General features: G+C 48.9%; 1 protein-coding gene across 2 annotated transcripts; it reads right to left on the reverse strand.

Moving 5' to 3' along the window:
• Positions 1–1,356: 1,356 nt before the first annotated feature.
• KCNK17 (potassium two pore domain channel subfamily K member 17) lies at positions 1,357–25,026 on the reverse strand. Of its 2 annotated transcripts, XM_003404204.3 has the most exons (5): positions 24,790–25,026; positions 16,779–16,893; positions 12,074–12,234; positions 10,906–11,080; positions 1,357–1,988 (listed from the first exon to the last, which is right to left on the reverse strand). In XM_003404204.3, the coding sequence occupies exons 1-5, from the start codon at positions 25,024–25,026 to the stop codon at positions 1,702–1,704; spliced, it is 975 nt and encodes a 324-aa protein (XP_003404252.2). In that variant the 3' UTR covers positions 1,357–1,701. The 2 variants fall into 2 exon arrangements, 1 of the variants encoding a protein (XP_003404252.2); XR_002785288.2 differs by lacking the exons at positions 1,357–1,988; positions 10,906–11,080; positions 16,779–16,893; positions 24,790–25,026 and adding an exon at positions 13,015–14,848 and having other exon boundaries at positions 11,470–12,234.
• Positions 25,027–26,060: the final 1,034 nt, after the last annotated feature.

Here is a 26,060-nt window from a genome sequence, read left to right on the forward strand (position 1 = left end):
GATCCAGATCTCTCCAGGGAGCTCCCAACACACACATTACTCTCCCCCCTTCACCTACCTCTGCACCCCTCTCTGCTTTTGCCACTTCCTGGGTTGAGACCTCAGAGATCCAGAAACTCTTCACATTGCCTGTGGAGCAGACCTTGTGGGGGACTGGTCAATCAGAATCTTTCCTCTGGCCCACACCCCCAAACAGCACCCCAGGTTGTTTTCCTCTGGGGCAAGCATTTCTGAACATGGGGTAGGGGTGGGCATGGGGGTGGAGGGCCCAATAGGAAAGAGAGAGACTGAGTCCAATGAGGCCAAGGATGAGGGGAAAGGGATCCCAGGCAAAACAGAGTTGGGACCACAGCCACCAACACGGAGCACTCTAGTCTCTCCGTCTTTCCCAGATTTGAACTGCGAGATCATCTTTCCGGAGCTTGTTAAGAAAGCCATCCCAGACCTCCAATAACCCCTTTCTCCCCTACATTCCCCCAGCTCTGTCCTGCGGACATCAGGAAGCAGGCACGGGCCTGTTGCTACTCTCTGGTGCTTGCTTCTGGGTCTGGCCTTGGTCCATGTAGGGCCTGGCCAGATTGCGTCAGGTGGATGGCGCAACAGCCCTCACTTCCTCCTTGGTCAAAGGCTTCCGCTGACACAGTTCCAGGAGGGTGCTGAGGGTGAGGGGTTTGTCCACAAGGAGGGGCCACATGGGCCTCTTTGGGTCCCTGTGATGCTGCCTGTAGGTCAGTGGAGGAGAGTGGAATCACAGGTGCCCACTGAGGCCAGGTGACCCTCGGGTTCTGGCTGGTATTGCCAGGGGCTCCTGACCAGGTATACAATGTGTGTATGATGGGGACCACACCCTTAGGTGCTGCCTTAGCAAGAACCTTGAGTGAAAGGCAGTAGTATGCTCAGGGTGAGAGGCTCTGCAAGCAGAAGTGACTCTGCAAATCCTACCTGGATCTGCAGACGGTGGTTGTAGCCTAAAATTGCACAAGAAGTCTGGGTGCTAAGCAGTGGGACAGGGAGAGGCAGAAAGCTGGGGCCCACTAGTCTGCAGCTGACTCTTCTGGGTGTGAGTAAGCAATAAAGCAAGGATTTGGCAGCTGAACTGGGACCAGCTACCCACTGGCTGTGTCAGCCCTGAGAGTTACCAACAACTCTTTAGTAAGTTTACCTGGAGGGTCCCTGGAGGTGCAGGAGAACAGCACTCCAGCCCTCAATCCATTTCCTCCACTAGTCCTGGTCAAACCCACTTGGGAGTGGAGTAGTTGCTCTCTGGATATGCTCCAGGCTCAGATGCTGCCTTTGTCTCTGGGTGTGTGTGTCAATCAGAATTACATTTGTTTGTGAGTGACAGAAAAACTCAATTAACAACGTATTAAACAAGATTGATGTTTATTTCTCTCTTGTGTAAATAAAGCTGGTGGTATCCAGTCGGGGTTTGTTATGGTGGCTCCATGATCAATCAGGGATCCAGGCTTTTTCTATCTTATTGTGCCACCAATTTCTAACATGGCCTCTACCTCATGGTGTAACATAGCTGCCAGAGCTCCAGCCATCACATCAGCATTGCAGCCAGAAGTCACACAGAACACTTCCTTGTATATCCTATTGGACAGAATTAAATGATATAGCTGCACCTAGCCTGAAGGGTGGATGGAAAATGTAGGCTTTAGTCTGGGTGGTCATGAGGATTATAACTAGCTGTCTTTGCTATAGCACACAGGGTTCTGGATGCTGGATGATTTCCTCAGGTTCCTTTGTGTGGTAGTCCAGAGGTGGGGAGTGGGGCTCTGGCCCCCCATCTGGGCCCTGCCTCCGGCTGGAGGGCTTGAGGTCCTCCTCAGAGCTATGGTGGTAGCAGGAACACACCTCCCCTGGGGTCTCCATCAGGGAGAGAATCAGTTTGATGATCAAGGCCAGCCATGCCATCCCAAAGAGGATCCACAGGGACACTGTGTTCTTGTACCACAGTGGGTACCTCTGGTCGGGGTCCATCCCTGGGAGAAAGGCAAGGCCAGAGGATGGAGGCCCGGACAAGTCGGGACCACATTCCCCAAACAGAAATGGGGCACGTGGCTCAATGTGTATAAGCAAGTCGACGGGTCAACGGGACAGACTATGGCAAGTCCAGAATGGTCTGAGGTTCCTGGCCTTGTGGTTACCTCTCTAGGATTCAGAAAGAATTCCTGGTTGGCATCTTGGGGTTGAAAGCTAAATTTCCTCATTGTCCTTCTGACAGACTCTGTTTATGCTCTATCCCAACTGTTCTCCAGGTGTGGTCCCTGACTGGCAGCATCAGCATCACCTGGAGCTTGTTAGAGATGCACTGCTGGGGTGGGCCCAGCAGTCCATTTTAACACACCCTCCTGGAGATTCTGATGAACACTCTATCGCTCTATTGTTCACTTCTCTCTGGGCTTGGTTTCCTCCTGTCTGAAGGGAGGCAGCTTGCTGGAGCCAGGGGTTTTAGGAACAACGAGAGAACTGCCGGAGTTTGAACCCTGCCTGTTTTTACTAGCTGTGACCCCCATCCGTCAGAACGTCACTCATCTGGGAAATACCCACCCACCCACCCACTGCCGTCAAGTCGATTCTGACTCATAGCGACCATATGGGACAGAGTAGAACTGCCCCATAGAGTTTCCAAGGAACTGCCGACCTCTTGGTTAGCAGCTGTAGCACTTAACTACTATGCCACTAGGGTTTCCATCTGGGAAATGGGGAAAATAATTACTCCACCTTGGCTGTTCGGATGAAGTCCTAAATCCTACCTGAAGGTCCTCTGTCTACTCCTCCAGCGTCAATTTGCTCTTAGGTCCTGTTTTAGCTCCCTGTACAACCCTTCTGTCCACCCTATCCTGTCCTGCCAGCCCCAAAACAGCCTCCCTGTTCTGTCCGCCAAGGTTGGGCCCACTCAGGCCCGTCTTTAGGACCTTAGCCCAAAGATGAGTGCACAGTCCTGGAGCCAACCTTGGCGGCCTGCAGGAACATGATTGGATTAGGCTGATTGGGTTATGAGGCCATGATTCCGCTGGCGGTCCCAAATGAAATCAGCGGTGAGCTAGCTCTCTGCCCCTGCTACACAGCAGCTTGACTTGCTCCAGGTAACGGAGGGGAGGCAGCGTTCTTCTCCAGTTTTATTTCATTTTTTGGCTGAAATCATAAGTGGCAGGAGACCAGGCAGCTGGCAAGGCGCTCAACTGAGCCACAAATGCAATTGGGGGAAGCAAGAGCTATGGGGCCAGGGAGGAGCAGGCGGCTGGGATCTGGGGGCTGCTCCTGCCACAGCCCTCATGTGAAGGACTGGTTGTGAAGATAATACTCCTGTAGCTAGTGACACAGGACAATGGATACCAAGTGTCCAGGTAGTGGACCTCAGCATTCCCATCTAAGAAAAGGGTTCAACCCTGTCCCTGGAGGACAAGAAAAGTTGAGAGACATGGGGAAGAGGTGGAAGTGGGATCAGTTCCCTTCTCAGCTTGCAGGGGATTGTAGAACAAGTATTGTATGAGGAACCTTGGTTTGGGAGTCTGTCCTAGACCTGCCCTTGACTTGCCTGCTCTAAGACCTTAGTCAACTTCCTTTCTGTCTCTGGGCCTCAGTTTCCCCATCTGTATAAGAAAGATCCCTAGCAGTTGAAGTAGTTGAGGGCTCTTCTGTGGTCACTTGCCATGAGGGAATGAAATGGCTGCAGAGTGAGCCAGATCAGGAAGAAAATCTCTGTAGGTATGAGCAAATCTCTGCTGCCCCTGGACTGGCTGGAATGGTCTGCCTTGGCAGCCTCTGAGCTTAAAGGGCTCTTGCTGGTTTTGGACCAGGCCTCCTCTGTCTGGGTGTTTTAGTAGAAGAGGGCTCTGGAAGGCCTGGGTCCCATGTATCAGCCTTCTCCTGTCTTGTTGGTCCCCCAGGGCTGACCAACACAATGGTAGGGACCCTGATCAGCCCTCCTTGTTTCTACAGAGAATGGCTGCGTGGGTCTCAGTGCCCCTTCCTCTGGACCTTTCCTCCCATTTCCAGGGTACACAAGCCTAGAGGGGTCTGCTCCCACCTGTACAGGGGACAGTGGGGCCTCAGGATATCCTCACAGAGAATCTTCCACCAACCGCATATGGGCTTCCCCAGGCCAGCTTCTGGGGGCAGGTTGGTATGTGTGAGCCTATTGTCAGCTATTCTCCACCCAGGACTAAACTTTTGGAGCCCTGGTGTTGGGTGGGTGCCAAGAGACCCTAGTCGGGGGTCCTGCTACCATTGCTCTTCCCTTCTCCTTGCACTGAGTGCCCTTGGAGAACCAGGCCTTTTGATGGTGACCCAGAGAAAATTATGAGTTTCAGCCTCAGGGTGCTGGGGTGGAGGGGGAGGAGAGAGCATTGCTGCAGGAGTGTTATATCACACAGCCTTGGAAAACCTATGGTGCAGTTCTACTCTGTCCTGTAGGGTCTCTATGAGTCGGAATCTCCTGGATGGTAATGGGTTTAGTTTTTTTTTTTTTTTTTTTTTGGTTTTGGGTCAAAGCCACTACAGCCAGTCTCAATGATATTTCATGGTGGCTAGAGTAGAGTCGAGGTGGTGCAGTGGTTAAGAGCTTGGATGTTAACCAAAAGGTCAGTGGCTTGAATCCACCAGCCCCTCCTTGGAAACCCTATGGGGCAGTTCTATTCTGTCCTGTAGGGTCACTATGAATCAGAATTGACTTGACAGCAATGAGTCTCATTTTGGGTTTTTAGAGTGTAGTATAAGGAACCCTGGTAGTGCAACAGTTAAGTGCTTGGCTGCCAACCAAAAGGTTGGTGGCTCAAACCCACTCAGTGGCTCTGCGGGAGAAAGACTTGGTGATCTGCTCCTCTAAAGCATAGGGAACCCAATGGGGCAGTTCTACTCTGTCACAGGGGGTCACCATGAATTGGAATGGACTTGTCAGCATCTATCAACAATAGCATGTAGCACAGGATGAGGAGACCCCAGAGTGGAGAGGGAAGTGGGGGCTAGGTCACAGAGAGGGCCCTTGCAGGCCTAGTTATGGATTTTGAAATCTACCCTGAAACTATGGGAAAACACTGAAGGTTTTCAGAGGGAGCGATCAAGTGGCGTGATGGAACTTGCAATTTTTAAAGGTCATAAGAGGCAAGGGGGGACAAGGGTAGAGTCTGCACTACTCCAGATGTCATCCTTGTTGTGGTCTGCCTGAATGGCACTCTCTAGAGTTGTGCAGTACCCAACCTGTGCAGCTGTATGCAAAGACCATGCCTGGACTAGGGAAAAGACAGTAGGCCTAGAGAGGAGAGGACAGATCAAGAATCAGCCTCTGACATAGAAAAGGATAGAATATTCCCAAACTCATTCTATGAAGCCAGCATATCCCCGATACCAAAACCAGGTAAAAAAAAGACACCACAAAAAAGAAAATTATAGACCTATATCCCTTATATTAGGTTGGCAGTTCAAATCCACCAGGAGCTCCTTGGAAACTCTATGGGGGCAGTTCTACTCTGTCCTATAGAGTCGCTGTGAGTCAGAATCGACTTGATGGCAACAAGTTTGTTTGTTTGTTTTTGTTATATCCTCATGAACTTAGATGCAGAAATTCTCAACAAAATTCTAGCCAATAGAATTCAAAAACATATCAAAAAAATAGTTCTCCATGACCAAGTGGGATTCATACCAGGTATGCAGGGATGGTTCAACATTAGAAAAACAATTAATGTAATCCATCATATGAATAAAACAAAAAATAAAACCACATGATCTTATCAATTTGTACAGAAAAGGCATTTGACAAAGTCCAACATCCATTCGTGATAAAAACTCTCAGAAAAATAGGGACAGAAGGAAAATTCCTCAACATAATAAAGGGCATTTATACAAAGCCAACAGCCAACATAATCCTAAAGGGAGAGAGTCTGAAAGCATTCTCCTTGAGAGTGGGAACAGACAAGGATGCCCTTTATCACCACTCTTATTCAACATTGTGCTGGAGGTCCTAGCCAGAGCAATTAGGCTGGATAAAGAAATAAAGGGCATCCAGACTGGCAAGGAAGAAGTAGAAGTAGCTCTATTTGCAGATGACATGGTCTTATACACAGAATGCCCTAAAGAATCCTCAAGAAAACTACTGAAACTAATAGAAGAGTTCAGCAGAGTATCAGGATACAAGATAAACATACAAAAATCAGTTGGAATACTCTACACCAACAAAGAAAACATTGAAAAGGAAATCACCAAATCAATACCATTTACAGTAGCCCCCAAGAAGATATAATACTTAGGAATAAATCTTACCAGAGTCTAAAAGACCTATACAAAGAAAACTACAAGACACTACTGCAAGAAACCAAAAGAGACCTACATAAGTGGAAAAACATACCTTGCTAATGGAGAGGAAGACTTAACATTGTAAAAATGTCTATTCTATCAAAATTGATCTATAGATACAATGCAATTCAGACCCAGATTCCAATGACATTTTTCAATGAGATGGAGAAACGAATTGCCAACTTCACATGGGAGGGAAAGAGGCCTTGGATAAGTAAAGCATTACTGAAAAAGAAGAACAAAGTGGGAGGCCTCACACTACCTGATTTTAAACCTATTTACTGCCACATTAGTCAAAACAGTCTGGTACTGGTACAACAACAGATACATAGACCAGTGGAACAGAATTAAGAATCCAGACATAAATCCATCCACATAGGAGCAGCTGATAATTCTCATAGGCCCAAAGTCAGTTAAATGGGGAAAAAACAGTCTCTTTGACAAACAGTGCTGGCATAATTGGGTATTCATCTGCAAAAAAATGAAACAAGACCCATAACTCACTCCATGTACAAAAACTAACTCAAAATGGATTAAAAACCTAAATATAAAATCTAAAACAGTAAAAATCATGGAAGAAAAAATAGGGACAATGCTAGGAACCCTAATACATGGCATAAACAGTATACAAAACATTACTAACAGTGTACAAACACCAGAAGAGAAACTAGATAACTGGGAGCTCCTAAAAATCAAATACTTATGCTCATCCAAAGGCTTCACCAAAAGAGTAAAAAGGTTACCTACAGACTGGGAAAAAGTTTTTAGCTATGACAGTTCTGATCAGTGTCTGATCTCTAAAATCTACATGATACTGCAAAAACTCAACTACAAAAAGACAAATAACCCAATCAAAAAATGGCCAAAGGATATGAACAGGTAGTTCACTAAAGATGATATTCAGGCAGCTAATAGATAGATGAGGAAATGTTCATGATCATTAGCCATTAGAGAAATGCAAATCAAAACTACAACGAGATTCCATGTCACTCCAACAAGGCTGGAATTAATCCAAAAAACACAAAATAATAAATATTGGAGAGGTTGTGGAGAGACTGGAACACTTATACACTGCTGGTGGGAATGTAAAATGGTACAACCACTTTGGAAATCCATTTGGCACTTCCTTAAAAAGTTAGAAATAGAACTACCAGATGATCCAGGAATCCCACTCCTTGGAATATATCCTAGAAAAAATAAGAGCCTTTACACTAACAGATATATGCACACCCATGTTCATTGCAGCACTGTTTACAATAGCAAAAAGATGGAAGCAACAAGGTGCCCATTGACAGATGAATGGATAAATAAATTATGGTTATATTCACACAATGGAATACTACACATGGATAAAGAACAATGATGAATCCATGAAACATTGCATAACATGGAGGAATCTGGAAGGCATTATGCTGAGTGAAATTAGTCAGTTGCAAAAGGACAAATATTGTATGAGACCACTATTATAAGAACTCAAGAAATAGTTCAAACAGAGAAGAAAATATTCTTTGATGGTTACAAGAGTGGGGAAGGAGGGAGAGAGGGGGTATTCACTAATTAGATAGTAGACAAGAACTATTTTAGGTGAAGGGAAAGACAACACACAATACAGGGGAGGTCAGCACAACTGGACTAAACCAAAAGGAAAGAAGTTTCCTGAATAAACTGAATGCTTCAAAGGCCAGCATAGCAGGGGTTGGGGTTTGGGGACCATGGTTTCAGGGGACATCTAGGTCAGTTAGCATAATAAAACCTATTAAGAAAACATCCTGCATCCCACTTTGCAGAGTGGCGTCTGGGGTCTTAAACACCAGCAAGCAGCCATCAAAGATGCATCAACTGGTCTCAGCCCACCTGGAGCAAAGGAGAATGAAAAACACTAAAGATACAAGGTAATTATGAGCCCAAGAGACAGAAAGGGCCACATAAATCAGAGAGTAGTACATCAGCCTGAGACCAGAAGAACTAGATGGTACCTGGCTACAACTGGTGACTGCCTTGACAGGGAACACAACAGAGAACTTGCGGGAAAGCAGTGGGATGCAGACCTCAAATTCTCATAAAAAGACCAGAAGGACCCCGGAGGTCATGGTCCCCGGGCCTTCTGTTAGCCCAAGGCAGGAACTGTTCCCAAAGCCAACTCTTTAGACAGGCATTAGACTGGACTATAGGATATAAAATGATACTGGTGAGGAGTGAGCTTCTTGGATCAAGTAGACACGTGAGACTATGTGGGCAGCTCCTGTTTGGAGGGGAGATGAGAAGGCAGAGGGGGACAGAAGTTGGCTGAACAGACACGGAAATACAGGGTGGAGAGAAGGAGTGTGCTGTTTCATTGGGGGAGAGCAACTAGGACTATATAGCAAGGTATATATAAATTTTTGTATGAGAGACTGATTTGATTTGTAAACTTTCATTTAAAGCACAATAAAAATTAAAAAAAAAAAAAGTATCAGTCTCTGAGCTGTGAGGGGGTGGATATGGCCCCTGGGACTAGCAGGCTCTGCTTTCCTGAGACACCTCTTCACTCTGAGGGTAGAAATGGGAACATGACTCATCCCTTCCAGAACAACAGAATGGGGGAGATAGGAAGGGGCAGCATGAGGCCCCCACATGGGACCCCTTTTCTGGGGGAAGAGAGGCCTGCACATGGAGGAGGCACCGAGGGGCTTCTTAGCGATCACTTAGCATCTCCACATTTTACTAACAGGGGCGCTGGGAGTGGGGTGGAGTGGGAGGTGGTTTGAAAATAATGTGAGTTTTGGAGCCGAACAGATAGGAATTCCTGTCTCACTAGCTGTGCAATCTTGGGCAAATGGCTTGGCCTCTTTGAGCTTCAGCTTCCTCCTCAGTAAAATGAGGTGAGGATTAGTCATTTGCCTGGTGAGTCAGTCATTCATTGCTCTCTGATGTTCCTCCCCTCCTATTTTCACTGATCCTTTGGTAAAACCTTCTTTCAATATTCCAGGCTAGGTTCTGTCACTGAAGGCGTGAAGGGCAGGGTTCCTTCCCCATTTTAGGGCACAGAGCCCTTCGAGGCCAGTGTGGTGCTGGTGCCGGTGGCCACTGCCGATATGGTAATAGTAGATGAACCTTCAGGGATGAGGAGGGGAGGGGATGACTGCAGACTGGTTGTCAGTCATTCCAGCAGCCACATCAAGTGTCTCTACCTGCTGGGCATCTGGCCTCAGCTTCTTTATGGGGGAGGGTGAGGGTTGGAGCTAGCAGTTTGCAATTGGCTGCTAAAGTAAAGGCTGGTGGTTTGAACCTACTTAGTGGCTCCACGGAAGAAAAGCCTGGTGGTCTGCTTCCATAAAGATTCCAAAAAACCAAACCTATTGCTGTCAAGTTGATTCTAACTCATAGCAACCCTATAGGACAGAGTAGAACTGCCCCATAGGGTTTTCAAGGCTGTAATCTTTACAAGAGCAGACTGCCAAATCTTCCTGCCTCGGATCGGCTGGTGTGTTCTAACTGCCAACCTTTCGGTTAGTAGCCAAGCACTTAACAACTGTGCCACCAGGGCTCCCATAATACCCCCGGAGATAAGAAAACACTTATTCACAACATTCACAGAAGTAACATTCACAGAATAAGAAATAGCTCTTAGAAATCAAAAGTATGATAGCAATCTATGTAGAGTCCTTGCCAAAAACATTTAATCCGAATCTCCTGATGCCTATAGATCTAACTTGTAGTCTCCAGTAAACGCAGGGGGAAGAGGAACCCATGAAATGGCATCAGGAGGAAACATCTAGATAAACCCAGAATGTCGGATATTCTACCGGACAACTTGCCTAATTAAAATTCAATGTTGTAGGGAAACAAGAAGATACAAAGACCATTGCAGATTTAAAAAAAAAAGACTAAGAAGCCAAGCCGTTAACCACTGCACCACCAGGGCCTCCTTAAAACCCTGTGGAGCAGCTCTACTCTGTCACACGTGGGGTCACCATGAGTTGGAATTGACTCTATGGCAAATTGTTATTTTTTTTGGAGGGGTGAGGGGATAGGGAGTGGGGGTTTCCTTTTGCAAAGCCAGTGGCTCCTGGGGCCCTGTTCTTTTCCACGTTGGGTGGTGACCACTGATGCAACCCCACTTTGTGCCCCCTGGACCGTGCAGCCCTTTCTTTCTGGCACTCAGAATTTGGCTGCCAGTTGTTTACCAACATGGGGGCTGGGGCTGCACGAGTCACCCGTAATCCCCAAGGCCTGTGAAGTGAATACATGGCCCCCAGCCTGGGAGCAGTGGGAAGGCCTGGTGTCTCATTGGGACAGGGTGAGAAGGGTGGGGGTGATGCTGGGACAAGGACAAGGATGGGGCCGAGATTATCCCCTTATCTGCTGAGTCCTAAGAATGACAGTCAGGTCTGTGGGGATGTGAGGACCTCACAGTGCCTGTCAGGGAAGGCAGAAGTCCCACCTCGCAGCCCAAAGTGCTGGGTTCAAATTCCATGGTCACTTTTTACCTGGGTGACCTTAGGCCCTTCACACTCTAAAAAGCAGGTCAGACTTTGGGTTTTAGGCCCTCCCTCCACGCCTGGCACACAGCAGGTGCCCAGCAGATACCCGCCCAGCCTGCCCACCTGCCCAGGGACTCCTCACCAATCATGTAGTCTCCGAAGCCCACGGTGCTGAGGGTGATGAAGGCGAAGTAGAAGCCCTCCATGTAGTTCCAACCCTCCATGTAGGAGAAGAGCAGAGGGGGCAGCAGCAGGAACAGCAGGAGGCCTGAGAAGAGGGCGCCGCAGCCTGCCAGCCAGCGGGCCTTATCCAGGTCCTGTGGGTACACGCAAATCATGCCACCAGCCCCTGTGTGTGCGTGCTGGTGTGGGGGCGGCAGATAGTCTGGGGGGTCCTTAGCTGGCAGCATTTTCCCCCAGTAAGAAAGAGGCAGCCTCCAGGGCCTCCTTCAGCTATTTTGTGTTTTCCAGGTTCTAGGCAGTTATGGATTGAATTGTGTCCCCCCAAAATATGTGTTGGAGACCTGGTGGAGCAGTGGTTAAGAGATCGGCACTAACCAAAAGGTCAGCAGTTCAAATCCCACCAGCTGCTCCTTGGAAACCCTATGGGACAGTGTTCCTCTGTCCCGTAGGGTTGTTGTGAGTGGGAATCGACTTGAGGCAATGGGTTTCGTTTTGCTATACCTGTGGTTATAATCCTGTGGGAGGACAGGGTTTCTTTGTTATGTTAATGAGGCCATATCAGTGTAGGGGGTGTGTCCTAAGCCTAATCACTTCTGAGTTACAAAGAAAGCAGAGTAGACACAGGAGAAACGGCAAATGGGAGGAAGGGGAATGCTGTCTGAGGATCTATCACCAAGGTACCTCAGAATGCCGGGGCTACAGAGGCTGACAGGGACCTTCCCCCAGAGCCCACAGAGGGAAAGCCTTCCTCTAGAGCAGTTGCCCTGAACTCAGGCTTCTAGCCTCCTAAACTCTGAGAAAATGCATTTTTGTCCTTTAAAGCCAGCCTCTTGTGATTACTTCTGTTACAGCAGCGCTAGGAAACTAAGGCACAGGCCAAGGCTCTGTCTTTGCCGCCTGCTGCCCCTCCGGTCTGCCCAGTCCCACCCTTCACCACTGACACCAACTTAAAGGGAAAGCCCTCCATTCTGGGCAGTGACCCCACCCCACTACATCCTCACCAGTGACCTCGATTCCCAGAAGTAACCCCTGCTTACACCAGTAACCCCTCCCCACAAGGACCCCCACCCTTCCACATCAGCTGATTCTAGAAGTAACCCCCTTCTCCCTCGCCAGCACCCCCTCACCTGCAAGGCGCCCCCCAGCCTGAGGGCACAGTGGTGCATGCCCTGTAGCATGTGATGGCCCAGGCGGTTCAGCACCACGAGGTTGAGAGGTATCCCCACCAGAGCGAAGAAGATGCAGAAGACACGGCCAGCCAGCGTCTGGGGGCTCAGGTTGCCGTAGCCTGAGGACAGACGGGGCACTTCAGGAGCTCTTTCCAGACCAGCTCTGCCCACTCCCACCCTACAGTCCCACTCCCATCCCATAGCTCCATTCCTATTCCACAGCGCCAAGACCCTCATTCCTGGTCCACTCAGGGCCTTCCTTTCACGTGCCAGGCATGTTCATTCCCTCATTCCATCCTCACAGCCACCCTTTCTATAGGGGGGAATTCCTATAGGAGATGCCTTCCTACTGGAAGGAATTCTTTGCTGGCACCCTGGGAGAGGTGAGCTTCCTCTTGGTTGCTGACCCATCTTTCTGTCTGCCTCCTCACTAACCTCTTTTCCTTTAGTGTGGGACCTCCTATTATGGGTTGAAGTTGTGTCTTCTATGTTGAAGTCCTAACCTCTGGTACCTGTGAATGTGACCTTATTTGGGAACAGGGTCTTGGCAGATGTAATCAAGCTAAGATGAAGTCATTAGGGTGGACCCTAATCCAATATGACTCTTATAAGAACAGGAGAAGAAACACAGACACAGGAGGAGAATGCCATGGGATGATGGAGGCAGAGACTGAAGTCTACAAGTCAAGGAACACCAAGGATTGCCTGGAAAGTCAGAAGCTAGGAGAAAGGCATGGGACAGATTCTCCCCTGAAGCCTTCAGAGAGAGCATGGCCATGCTCACACCTTGACTACGGGCTTCTAGACTCCAGAACTGTGAGAGAATAAATTTCAGGTGCTTTAAGCCATGGAGTTTGTGGTAATTTGTTACAGCAGCCCTAGAAAATGAATATACTCACCAAGTCCCATTCTCTGTCTTTGGGGTTCTTCTTTCCATTCAGTGTTCCCTGGTGGGATGGTGGTTCTTAGGTTCCAGCCCTGGGAGGATCCCCATGAGGGTCTTCACCTCCCATTGTTCTTGATCCGTCTTCAGGTCAGCAAAATCAGTGCATATCAGTGAAGCCCTCATTTACCTTTTGACTGCCGGGGGGTCAGGACCCCATCCAAGCCACCTCTCACTTTAGAATGTCTTCCATCTGTCACCTCCTTCAGTCCTAGGGCACCCTGTGAGGGTCCTACAAGGCCCTCTGTGATTAGGGTCCCCTGAACCTCTCTGACTTTACCCTTTTTTTCCAACCTTCTCTGGCCACCTGGATCTTCTCACTATTCCCAAACACAGCAATCACACTCCTACCTCAGGGCCTTTGCACTTGCTAGTGAAAATTCTTTCCCTAGATATCTGCGTGGCTTTCTCCCTTATTTTGTCCATATCTCTGCTTCAATGTCATTAGCAAGGCCTTCCTTTTCCATCGCATGTAAAATAGCCTCCCCATCACTATCCAGGAAACCCTGGTGGTGGGTGTAGTGGTTAAGAGCTACAGCTGCTAACCAAAAGATTGGCAGTTCGAATTCATCAGACACTCATTGGAACTCTATGGGGTGGTTTTGCTCTGTTCTATAGGGTCTCTGTGAGTTGGAATTGACTCGACGGCAATGGGTTTGGTTTGGTTTTTATCACTATCGAATCCTACCGCCACCTGAATATTGTCTATGCACTTGTTTTTTTTTATTGTGTGTTCTCTTGCACTAGAATGTCAGCTCCCCAAGGGCAGGGACTTGGTCAGTTTTGCTCACCGTGGTACCCCCAGCACCTAGAACAGAGTCTGGTCCACAGTAGGCATGCAATTTGTTTGTCGAATGTTGGATAGAGGGGTCGATGGGTGAACAAGTGAGCAAACCTGCGATGGAGTTAATAGATAATGAATGATTTCTGAGCTCAAGCCTGGCCCACTGCCCCAGAAGTAGCCATATGCTGCCAAACCCTGTGGTTCATTTTCAGGCTTGGAAAGCCAGTCCTTACAGGGTGCCGATCCCAAGGTAATGGGTGTACCAGGGAGGCAACCTCCCTGTGCTTCTTGGAACACCTCTCCTTTCCCCCATGGAGTGTCCCACACACAACTCACCTCTCCTCCTCCTCTCTCTCTGAGTTCACCCCCTCCCTGTGTGTGTGTGGCCAGAATCACAGAATCACGACCTTCCCTATTGTTCACCCGAGAGTGGCTATTTCCTCCTGTTGCTTAGAATTCCCACCCTATCTTGTAAACTCTCCAAGGGTAACAACTATTGGAAAAAGCAATGCAATTCCCAAGCCCTCAAATCCCAACTCTACCCTTTACTAGCTGTGTGATTTTGGGCAAGTCATACAACCTCTCTGTGCCTCAGTTTCCTCATCTGTGTGAAGATGAGATCTCATGTAAAAGTGCCCAGCACGGTGCCTGGTATGAGGGGACCCTGAGTGTATTCTACGGCAGTGTGCGTGTGAGGTGGGCAGGGTCCCCTTTCCTTTGCCCTCCTCACCATCAGACCTGGCTCAGACAGCTTTAGTGCAGAATTGAGGGCAGAGGAAGAGACAAGGAGATAGTCCAGGCCAAGAAAGGTAGGGCTGGGAAGAGATTGATAGAAAAACTCTGAATTTGATGGGTCAAGGTCACGGGCGCGGGGTAGAGGGTAGGAGAGGTGTGGGGTTCAGAGACCAAAGACCCCCACATATCTGCGAGGCCTGGCCCAACGTGACTCTGCTTCAATTCCCTCTTCCCCCACCTGCCTCCCCCACCCCGCATGCCCTGGAACTCAGTAAATTCTGATTGAATATATAGTTACTGAGTTCTTTAATGTCGTAGCGGTTGTTAAGAGCCCATTGTATGCTGAGCCTTGTACTGGACCCCAGGGATGTAAAGATCAGTTGGCACAGTCTTGGCCAGTTCTTCTAGCAGCCCAGGGTCATGGAGTCTGAGAGTTCTCCAAGCATGCTAGTCTGAAGGCAGAGGACTGCCCAGGCTTCCTTGTGACAGCAAGAGCTGTTTACAAGAAGTATTGGCTGCTGTTAAGAAAACATTCTGCATCCCACTTTGGAGAGTGGCATCTGGGGTCTTAGACGCTAGCAAGCAGCTATCTAAGATGCATCAATTGGTCTCAACCCACTTGGAGCAAAGGAGAATGAAGAACACCAAAGACACAAGGTAATTATGAGCCCAAGAGACAGAAAGGGCCACATAAATCAGAGACTACATTAGCCTGAGACCAGAAGAACTAGACGGTGCCTGGGTACAACCGATGACTGCCGTGACAGGGAACACAACAGAGAATCCCTGATGGAGCAGGAGAGCAGTGGGATGCAGACCTCAAATTCTTGTAAAAAGACCAGATCTAATGGTCTGACTGAGACTAAAAGGACCCTGGAGGTCATGGTCCCCAGACCTTCTGTTAGCCCAAGACAGGAACCATTCCCAAAGCCAACTCTTCAGACACGGATTGGACTGGACTGTAGGGTAGAAAATGATGATGGTGAGAAGTGAGCTTCTTAGATCAAGTAGATACATGAGACGATGTGGGCAGCTCCTGTCTAGAGGGGAAATGAGAAGGCAGAGGGGGTCAAAAGCTGGCTGAATAGGCACAGAAATACACGGCGGAGAGAAGGAGTGTGCTATCTCATTAGGGGGAGAGCAACTAGGAGTATATAAAAAAAAAAAAGGTGTATATAAATTTTTGTATGAGAGGCTGACTTGGTTTGTAAACTTGTACTTACAGCACACACACACACAAAATTTAAACAAAACAAAACTAAAAAAAGAAGTATTGGTTGACTTAAAAACAGATGGAGAGTTCTCTGGGTGCTCTTGCTTCATCAGGCTCTGGGGACGATAAAGGCCACGACACTGGTTTTATCTGAAGGAAATTAGGCCAGGCCAAGAGCTGAGAGGCGGTAGCCCCGAATTACTAGTGGTGCTAGCCTGCCATCTAGTGGTAAGTCCGGTATCATGCAGGGGCTGGCTGAAGCTGGCAGTGAGGCCAGGCACCCAGGGCAGTGGAAACGGCCCCACTGGCACTGTTTTATGGGTTTCAGAGCTGGAGGGATTTAGGTCCCTCCCTTCACAAACCGTCTCATGTGCTCTCCCAGGATAAGTTCCACCTCAGCTGTCCTGCAGGGCAGGCCAGAGAGAAACCAGAGATGCATTTGGTCCAGGTGCCCCCCTACCCGACCCTGTTTGAAGAGGGAAGGGTGTCTGGGGAGGATGGTGTGGGGATGATCAGGAATGTTAGTGAGCTGAGGAGAGGTCCCTGGGAATGGAGCACTCTCATCTGGAGTCCGGGAGACCGGTAGAATGGTGATCACCTCTCCCAAAGGCTGAGAAGAGGAAGTCACTCTTCCTGCCTCCTCCACACCTACCAAGTATTGAGTGGGCTTGGCTGAGAAGACCTAAACACTTCCAGAGCCCAGAGGCATCTTTACTGTTCCTTGGGAGACCTTCTGCCTCTTGAAAGGCTGTGGGAGGTAGAAGCCCCCTAGAGCAGCACTTCTCAAACTTGGAGGTTGCTCAGGAATCCCCTGGCAATCTTGGTAAAACTCAGAGACTGATTCAGTAGGTCTGTGTGAGGCCTGAGATTCTGCTCCTTAGCGTAGCAAGCCCCTAGGTATCCCCTCCAAAAGACAACCAGCCCTACTGCTCCTCAGGTAGAGCCGCCCTCCCCAGTCCTACCCACTCCAGTCAGGCCCGACGCTTACCAATGGTGGTGATGGTGGACACGGAAAAGAAGAAGGAGCCCACCAGCTCCCAGCGCTCCATGCTGGTGGTATTGCCGAGGACGAGGGTCCCGCTTTTGTATGTTTGGACGATGCCCTGGGGGAGAGGCTGCAGTGATCACCGGGCTCTGTGGGGTGACCTCACACCCAACACACACACACACACACACACACACACATACACGTGTGCACACATATGCTCACGGACAGGCCTCTCAACCACTCTTCAATCCCAGCCTAAACTAGGGCAAGGCTGCTCTCCTCCAACCGGGGGCTTCCCAAGGCCAGAGACCATGGGAACAGCTCCTTCCTCTCTCTCTCCCAGAATCCAGGTCAGGATGGGGCCTGTGAGCTTTCTTTGACTGGTAGGCCAACCATTCACTTTTTCCCCTGCTCACTCACTCACCCATTCATTTATTTGTCCTTGCATTCTTGCAACAAGCACTTGGGCCAGGTATGACATGTGGTGTTTCTAGGGGCCCCTAAGATGGAAGAGACGTGACCTCAGCTCTCTTGGGGACAGAGATCAACTTAGTGAACTCTCCAACAGTGTGGTCAATGTTAATCTAGGCAGTGCAGCTGCGTGATCCTGGGCAAGCTACTCAACTTCTCTGCGCCTCAGTTTCCCTATCTGTAAGATGAGACTATTGATAGTACCTTTTTATTCCATAGAGTTGTTGTGAGGTTGCATGAGGTGTTATGTGCAAAGGCTTAGATCAGTACCTAGTACATAGTAAATGCTGACGGTTGCTATCAGCAGCACCATCATTACTATATAGGAGTACAGAGGAGAAAGATGTTCATTTTGATGAGGGTAGGACAGAGGGCTTCATGGAGGAGGTGATGTTTCAGCCGTGCCTTCCTTGAGGGTTGGATAGGATTCCTCCTGGTGGGAGGCATTTAGGTAGATGGGACAGCAGGAGCAAAAGCTGGGAGGTAGAACCGTGCCTGGAATCTAGAATAGGCAGACTGAAAGGTCAGTGTGGACCAGGCCTTATTTGGCTCTGCCACACTAGGTATGGGGTGGTAGGTATCATTCAAGATCACTGACCAAAGGGGAGGAGGGATCATGGGGTGCTGTGTGGCAGCTGGCAGAATAGAAGACGATGGTAGATTGGAAGGGGTGAGTGATGGAGAAGGCCTGACCTGCATCTGGCATGGAGTGGAACAGGAGGAGCAGAGAGGAACTATTTAGAAGTCCAGGCCTCTGGCCTTGTTTGATATGGGCAGTGAGGGAAGTATTTGAAAGGATGCGTGGATAGTGGGGTCAACGGCAGAGGTTTAGAACAGTTGGAAGTGCACGGCTGGGAGAAGGAGGATGGTGTGCTCTTGGTCTTGGGGAATTTGAGGGTCCCTAGGAAGTTGCAGATAGGTCCCTGGGTGGTGCAAATGGTTTGAATTTGGCTACTAACTGAAAGGTCGGTGGTTCAAAACCATCCAGCAGTACCATGGAGGAAAGGCTTGGTGATCTGCTTCCGTAAAGATTACAGCCAAGAAAATCCTATGGAGTCCAATTCTACTCTGTAACACATGGGGTCACCACAAGTCAGAGTTGACTGGACTGCAATGGGGTTTAGGAAGTTGCAGTGCACTGGCGTTGGAGGGCTGGGATTCTGAGCCAGGGACGCAGCTATCTGGGCCCAGGGCCTCGGCTTCCTGGGATTAACCAGTAAGCAAGGTATGTACGGGCTTACATTAGGCAAGGTATGCACAGACTTACTTGTGCTTACTTACTAATCTGTAGTGCACAATTTCACATGGGTTTCACCACATCTTTGATTATTTGGTCTAACTCTGGGGGTAGATCTGGGCTGGGGCTCTCACATCGTTATTCATGGGGATGGTTGAAACCACAGGTGGGTTGAGAAAGCCCAGGGGGAAGGGCTGTATAAGAGAGAAGACCCTAGCTTGGAAGCTTGGGAAACACCCAGGTTACCTAGCCCACACTGAGGCAATAAATTATGGTGGTGAACAGCCCCAGCTCTGTGGTTGTGTAGCTATGTGTTTGTATTTAACTTTCTGAGCCTCAGTTTCTTCATCTCTAAGATGGGGATGATAATAACAGTTTCTACCTCTTATATCCCCCACGTGTCGGTCAGTTTGTCGTACTGTGGGGGCTTGCATGTTGCTGTGATGCTGGAAGCTGTGTGACTCGTGTTCAAATACTAGTAGGGTCACCCATGGTGGACAGGTTTCAGCTGAGCTTCCAGACCAAGACAGACTAGGAAGAATGACCTGGCTGTCTACTTCTGAAAAAAATTAGCCAGTGAAAACCTTATGAATAGTAGTGGAACATTGTCTGATACAGTGCCAGAAGATGACACCCTCAGGTTGGAAGGCACTCAAAATATGACTGGGGAGGAGCTGCCTCCTCAAAGTAGAGTAGACCCTAACGACGTGAATGGAGTCAAGCTTTCGAGACCTTCATTTGCTGATGTGGCACGCCTCAAAATGAAAAGAAACAGCTGCAAACATCCATTAATAATAGGAATGTGGGATGTATAAATCTTGGAAAATTGGATATTGTCAAAAATTAAATGGAATGCATAAATATTGATATCATAGGCATTAGTGAGCTGAAATGAACAGGTATTAGTCATTTTGAATCAGACAATCCTATGGCCTATTATGCTGGGAATGACAACTTGAAGAGGAATGGTGTTGCATCCATCGTCAAAAAGAATATTTCAAGATCTATCCTGAAGTACAACGCTGTCAGTGATAGGATAATATCCATACGCCTACCAGGAAGACCAGTTAATACGACTGTTATTCAAATTTATGCACCATCCACTAAGACCAAAAATGCAACTGAAGATTTTTACCAACTTCTGTGGTTGAAATTGATCAAACGTGCAGTCAAGATGCATTGATAATTACTGGTGTTTGGAATGCAAAAGTTGGAAACAAAAAAGAATTGGTAGTTGGAAAATACGACCTTGGTGATAGAAATGATGCTGGAGATCGCATGATAGAATTTTGCAAAACCAGTGACTTATCCACTGCAAACACCTTTTTTGACAGCGTAAACATCAGCTATTCACATGGACATTCACAGATGGAATACACAGGAATCAAGTTGACTACATCTATGGAAAGAGACAATGCAAAAAGCTCAATATCATCGGTCAGAGCAAGACTCATTAACAACCTGGGGTATGCAGATGACACAACCCTGCTTGCAGAAAGTGAAGAAGACTGGAAGCACTTACTGACGAAGATCAAAGACAACAGCCTTCAGTATGGATTGTACCTCAACATAAAACAACATCATGAAAAGTGGAGAAAATATTCAATTTGTAAAGGGTTTCATTTCACTTGGATCCATAATCAATGCCCACGGAAGCAGCAGTCAAGATCTGCTGCAAAAGGTTTCTTTAAAGTGTTTAAAAGCAAAGGTGTCGCTTTAAGGACTAAGGTAAGCTTGACTCAAACCATGGTATTTTCAATCACCTCATATGCACATGAAAGCTGGACAATGAATAAGGAAAGACAGAGGAACAATCAACACCTTTGAATTATGGTGTTGGAGAAGAATATTGAATATACCATGGACTGCCAGAAGAACAAACAAATCTGTCTTGGAAGAAGTACAGCCAGAATGCTCGTTAGTAGCGAGAATGGCGAAACTTCATCTCACTTTGGACATGTTATCAAGAGGAACCAGTCCCTGGAGAAGGACTTGTCATGGATTGAATTGTGTCCCCCCAAAATACCTCAACTTAGCTGGGCCATGATTCCCAGTATTGTGTGATTGTCCACCATTTTGTTATCTGATGTGATTTTCCTATGTGTTGTAAATCCTATCTCTATGATGTTGATGAGATGAGATTAGTGGCAGTTATGTTAATGAGGCAGGACTCAATCTACAAGATTGGGTTGTGTCTTGAGCCAATCTCTTTTGAGATATAAAAGAAAGAATCGAGCAGAGAGATGGGGGTCCTCACACCACCGAGAAACAAGAGCCAGGAAAATAGCGTGTCCTTTGGACCCGGGGTCCCTGCACTGAGAACCTCCTCAACCAGGGAAGATTGAGGACAAAGACCTTCCTCCAGAGTCAATAGAGAGAGAGAAAGTCTTGCACTCTGAGTACCGATTTCTAGCCTTCTAGACTGTGAGAGAATACATTTGTCTTTGTTAAAGCCGTTCACTTGTGGTATTTCTGTTATAGTAGCACTAGATGACTAAGACAGACATCATGCTTGGTAGGGTAGAGGGTCATTGAAAAAGAGGAAGACCCTCAATGAAATGATTGACACAGTGGCTCAAGCATAACAAAGATTGTGAGGATGGTGCCAAACCTGGCAGTGCTTCGTTCTGTTGTACGTAGGGTCGCTATGAGTCAGAACAAATGCCAAGGCACTTAACAACAACAACGTCTTATATAAGGTTGAAAGGAGTTAATACATGTAAAGTACGAGGAGCAGTGCTTGGCATATAGTCAGTGCTACACAGGAACATTTGCTACTATTATCACTACATTGTCACCTTCCTGGGCCCAGGCTGTTGCTGCTAAAGTTCACCCCCTTTGCGAGATGAACTCAGCACCAGGGCCAGGCAGTTGGGCTGCTTTTTTGCAAACTTGGAGGGGGATAGAGAAGGAGGAGAACCCACATTAGGTCCTTAGAAAAGGTAGTCCTTGCCCTGCCCAGCTCCAGACACTGAAGAATTAGCCCAGCCCAAGGGCTCAGGACTCCACCTCCACTCCCCAGGTCCCTTCCCACTCTGACTCATTTCCCTGCCACCTTCAGGGCACTGCCTTTGCACGGTAGTCTCTGAGGTGCAGGCCCTGCCCTCCTCGGGGTATTACAGGACTGGGATTCTGGGCCAGGGGCACAGCTATCTGGGCCTGGGGCCTAGGATCCCAGGGGATGGGGTGTGGGGACTAGGCCAGGCCCTGGACATAAACTCCTCTGTCAAATCCGAGCTGCTCTGGGGCCAGCGGTGCTTGGTCAGAGGAGACCTTCATCCATCCCCTACATCCATCTGGGATAGCCACCCCGAAGAACCGCACTGCCACCCTTCCCACAGCCTGGCCTCTGCTACGGCTCTACCTTCTGAGAAGACTCTGCACTCAGTGACTACTGCGTCCCCTCACCCCCTCCCTTCAGTCCTTCCGGCATCTACCCCTGGAGCGGCATGTGCAGCCCCGTGTGCCTGCGGACTGCTAGGACCACGGCTCAGCTGCAGAGCGACCCCGCTCCGTGCCCTCCTTCCCTCGGACCTGGATCTACGCTCCCCGAGCCTGCTCCCTCGGTTGCCTCTGGCCCAGGCAAGTGTGCCCCATTACCAGCTGGGAAAACCGCATCCTGAGCCCCCTTGCCCCAAACTCAATGGCCGAGCCCTGGTTCTTGCTCATCCTCAGATCCCGGACAGTACCCCCGGCCGCCATCACCTTCAATTCGTATATTTGCACGAATTTAGAGACCATCTGAAGAATAGATTTGAGGCATTGAACACTAGTGACCAAGACCAGACGAGTTGTGGAATGACATCAAGGACTTCATACATGAAGAAAGGAAGAGGTCATTGAAAAGACAGGAAAGAAAGAAAAGACCAAGATGGATGTCAGAGGAGACTCTGAAACTTGCTCTCGGAGGTAGAGCAGCTAAAGCAAAGGGAAGAATTGATGAAGTAAAAGAACTGATCAGAAGATTTCAAAGGGCTTTTCGAGAAGACAAAGTAAAGTATTATAATGACATGTGCAAAGAGCTGGAGATGGAAAACCAAAAGGGAAGAACACGCTTGGCGTTTCTCAAGCTGAAAGAACTGAAGAAAAAATTCAAGGCTCGAGTTGCAATGGTGAAGGATTCCATGGGGAAAATATTAAAGGACGCAGGAAGCATCAAAAGAAGATGGAAGGAATACACAGAGTCATTATACCAAAAAGAATTGGTTGATGTTCAACCATTCCAAGAGATGGCATATGATCAGGAACCGATGGTACTGAAGGAAGAAGTCCAAGCTGCTCTGAAGGCATTGGCGAAATAAGGCTCCAGGAATTGACGGAATATCAATTGAGATATTTCAACAAACAGATGCAGCGCTGGAGGTGCTCACTCGTCTATGCCAAGAAATATGGAGGACAGCTTGCTGGCCAACTGACTGGAGGAAATCCATATTTATGCCTATTCCCAAGAAAGGTGATCCAACCGAATGTGGAAATTATAGAACAATATCATTAATATCAGACGCAAGTAAAATTTTGCTGAAGATCATTCAAAAGCGGCTACAGCAGTACATCGACAGGGAACTGCCAGAAATTCAGGTCGGTTTCAGAAGAGGACGTGGAACCAGGGATATCATTGGTGATGTCAGATGGATCCTGGCTAAAAGCAGAGAATACCAGAAGGATCCTCTGTTTTATTGACTATGCAAAGGCATTGGACTCTGTGGATCATAACAAATTATGGATAACATTGTGAAAAATGGGAATTCCAGAACACTTAATTGTGCTCATGAGGAACCTTTACATAGATCAAGAGGCAGTTGTTTGGACAGAGACAGAACAAGGGGATACTGACTGGTTTAAAGTCAGGAAAGGTGTGCGTCAGGGTTGTATTCTTTCACCATACCTATTCAGTCGCTATGCTGAGCAAATAATCTGAGAAGCTGGACTCATATGAAGGAGAACAGGGCATCAGGATTGGAGGAAGACTCATTAACAACCTGCAATATGCAGGTGACACAACCTTGCTTGCTGAAAGTGAAGAGGACTTGAAGCACTTACTAATGAAGATCAAAGAACACAGCCTTCAGTACGGATTGCACCTCAACATAAGGAAAACAAAAATCTCACAACTGGACCAATGAGCAACATCATGATAAACAGAGAAAAGATTGAAGTTGTCAAGGATTTCATTTTACTTGGATCTACAATCAACAGCCATGGAAGCAGCAGCCAAGAAATCAAAAGACAGACTGCTTTGGGTAAATCTGCTGCAAAGGACCGCTTTAAAGGGTTGAAGAGCAAAGATGTCACCCTGAAGATTAAGGTGTGCCTGACCCAAGCCATGGTATTTTCAATCACATCATATGCATGTGAAAGCTGGACAATGAATGAGGAAGACCGAAGAAGAATTGACGCCTCTGAATTGTGGTGTTGGCGAAGAATATTGAATATACCATGGACTGCCAAAAGAATGAACAAATCTGTCTTAGAAGAAGTACAACCAGAATGCTCCTTAGAAGCAAGGATGGCGAGACTGCGTCTTACATACTTTGGACATGTTGTCAGGAGGGATCAGTCCCTGGAGAAGGACATCATGCTTGGCAGAGTACAGGGTCAGTGGAAAAGATGAAGACCCTCAGTGAGGTGGATTGACACAGTGGCTGCAACAATGAGCTCAAGCATGACAACCATTGTGAGGATGGCGCAGGACCGGGCAGTGTTTCGTTCTGTTGTGCATAGGGTCGCTATGAGTCAGAATCGGCCGGACCGCACCTAACAACAACAGGAAAGGGCCAGGCCTGCCATTCTGCCCTTCGCACGCGGTCAGACCCCAACTCACTGCCGCACTTCCAAGTCCCCCTCGCGCCCCGCCACTTCCCAAGCCGGCCAAAGGCACCCTGCCCCTTTTCCGGTCTAGCCCGGTCGGGTATCCTAGCTCCTGACCCTGGTAAGCGCGCCCCCTGTGGTCCTCGTCCTCAAATTCGGATGTTTGCTCCAAGCATCTCTCCCCGACATGGCCAGCCATGCCTCCTCGCCCTCTAAAGGAGGACTCCGGTCACCGCGCCGCGCCCTCCTTTCCCTAGAGCTAGGACCTTTCCTGCTACAGTCCAGCCCAATCTTCTTGTCCTGTGAGGGGATACGGGCCCCCCAATCGTTCAAGCGTCTATCCACCCTCCCCACGCCCCCACTTCCATTTTGGATAAGAGCTCTGGGATTTCCCTTTGTCCGGAGACCAGGGTATGACCTCTCGCTCGCTGCCCGCGCACCCGCGCTCCACTGCCCCTTCCCGCAGCGCCCAGGCTAGCCCTGCCAGCCCCTGACCCGGATCAGCGAGTCCAGCGCCGGGCCATCCAGGCACGTGAAGTTCCGCAGCAGCGCCCACTTGTCGCTCTGGAAGTTGCGGCTGGAGTTCCACTCCAGACGGCCCTCCAGCGCCCAGAACACGCCGGTGCCCAGCGCCAGGTAAGCCAGGTAGACGAGCAGCAGGAGCACGGTGCCCTGCTCTGCGCAGCCGCGAGCGCTGCCCTCACACGCTGCCCAGGCTCGCGGTCCGCACATTGCGGAGGAGGCCAGGAGCTGATGCCGGAAGCCAAGGACAAGGTGGGAAGAAGGTCCAGTAGCCCGTCTGGTCCCTTCTCTGACAAACACCTGCCTGTGTTCAGTTTTCCGCGGGTGAAGAGGGGAGCTGGGGAATGGGACAGCCCTGCCCCACCCTGTACAGGGATCCAATCCCAGGGACAAAAGAGGCCTTGAGCTGTCAGCATCTGGCTCCGCCTCAAATGTGTGTGGAGTGTTCCCACCCCCGTCCCTCCTCCCCGCCAGCCCTCGACCTAGATCAGGGAAAAGGGGAGGGCTGCTGGGTGACCGCAGGCCTGAGAGGGAAGGGGCCCAGAGCCCCTAGCATTTCCTTCTGTCGACAGTGGGAGAGACTCCTGGAAACAGCACTCAGAGGGAAGAGAAAGTAGAAGTCAAATTTATTGTCTTAGGTCCTCTGACTACATCCTTAGACCCTGGAACTATCTCGAAGGACTGCCTGTTAAGTCCTCCAGGGTCTCTCACAAGGTGTTTGACTTTGTCTACTCAAAAAAGAAGGGTCCCAGCTGTCCCTCACTTGGAGGCAAGAGGAGCCCTGACTACTGTTTGTCCATTCCCTTCTTGCTGAGGAGTGCCCTAACTCCCTCCTCCACCCAGAGTTGGGGAGAGTCCAGTGCTGTGTAGAGCCCACAGGCTCTCTCAGTCTGCAGGCCACTCTTTGAGGTCAGGAAGTCATGGGGATAACCTTGATCCCTTTTGCTGCTGTAGATTGTTCATCTGAACCTCCCTCCTGGAGGCTCCTCTGCTCCACGGCCTTGCCTCAGTCCTATTCAGAGGTCCCCTGGCCACTTATGGTGAGGACCTACCTTGCTGCTGGGGGTAGGGAGAGAGGGTAGGGGCTGAGGTTTCCAGTCCTTGAAGAGATTGGGCCTTGGGATGGTCTAACTCTCTCTTGTCCTTCTGGCCAGAGATGTTGCAATCTGGTGGGAGAAAGGCCGAGGCTGGAGGTAGCATTCCCAAGCGAGGCCAGGATGCCATGTGGCTCATTTCCTGGGAGG

This window comes from Loxodonta africana, chromosome 1, assembly GCF_030014295.1.
Source record: "Loxodonta africana isolate mLoxAfr1 chromosome 1, mLoxAfr1.hap2, whole genome shotgun sequence".
NCBI classification, from domain to species: domain Eukaryota; kingdom Metazoa; phylum Chordata; class Mammalia; order Proboscidea; family Elephantidae; genus Loxodonta; species Loxodonta africana.

What these genes read in the sequence shown, in the direction of transcription:
- KCNK17 (XM_003404204.3), bottom strand. Translation starts at nt 25,026, where the DNA reads ATGTGCGGACCGCGAGCCTGGGCAGCGTGTGAGGGCAGCGCTCGCGGC. An exon ending in GTCCACCATCACCACCATTG is followed by an intron (nt 12,235 to 16,778) that starts GTAAGCGTCGGG and finishes GTCTGTCCTCAG; the next exon opens with GCTACGGCAACCTGAGCCCC. An exon ending in GGCTGGGGGGCGCCTTGCAG is followed by an intron (nt 11,081 to 12,073) that starts GTGAGGGGGTGC and finishes GTGTACCCACAG; the next exon opens with GACCTGGATAAGGCCCGCTG.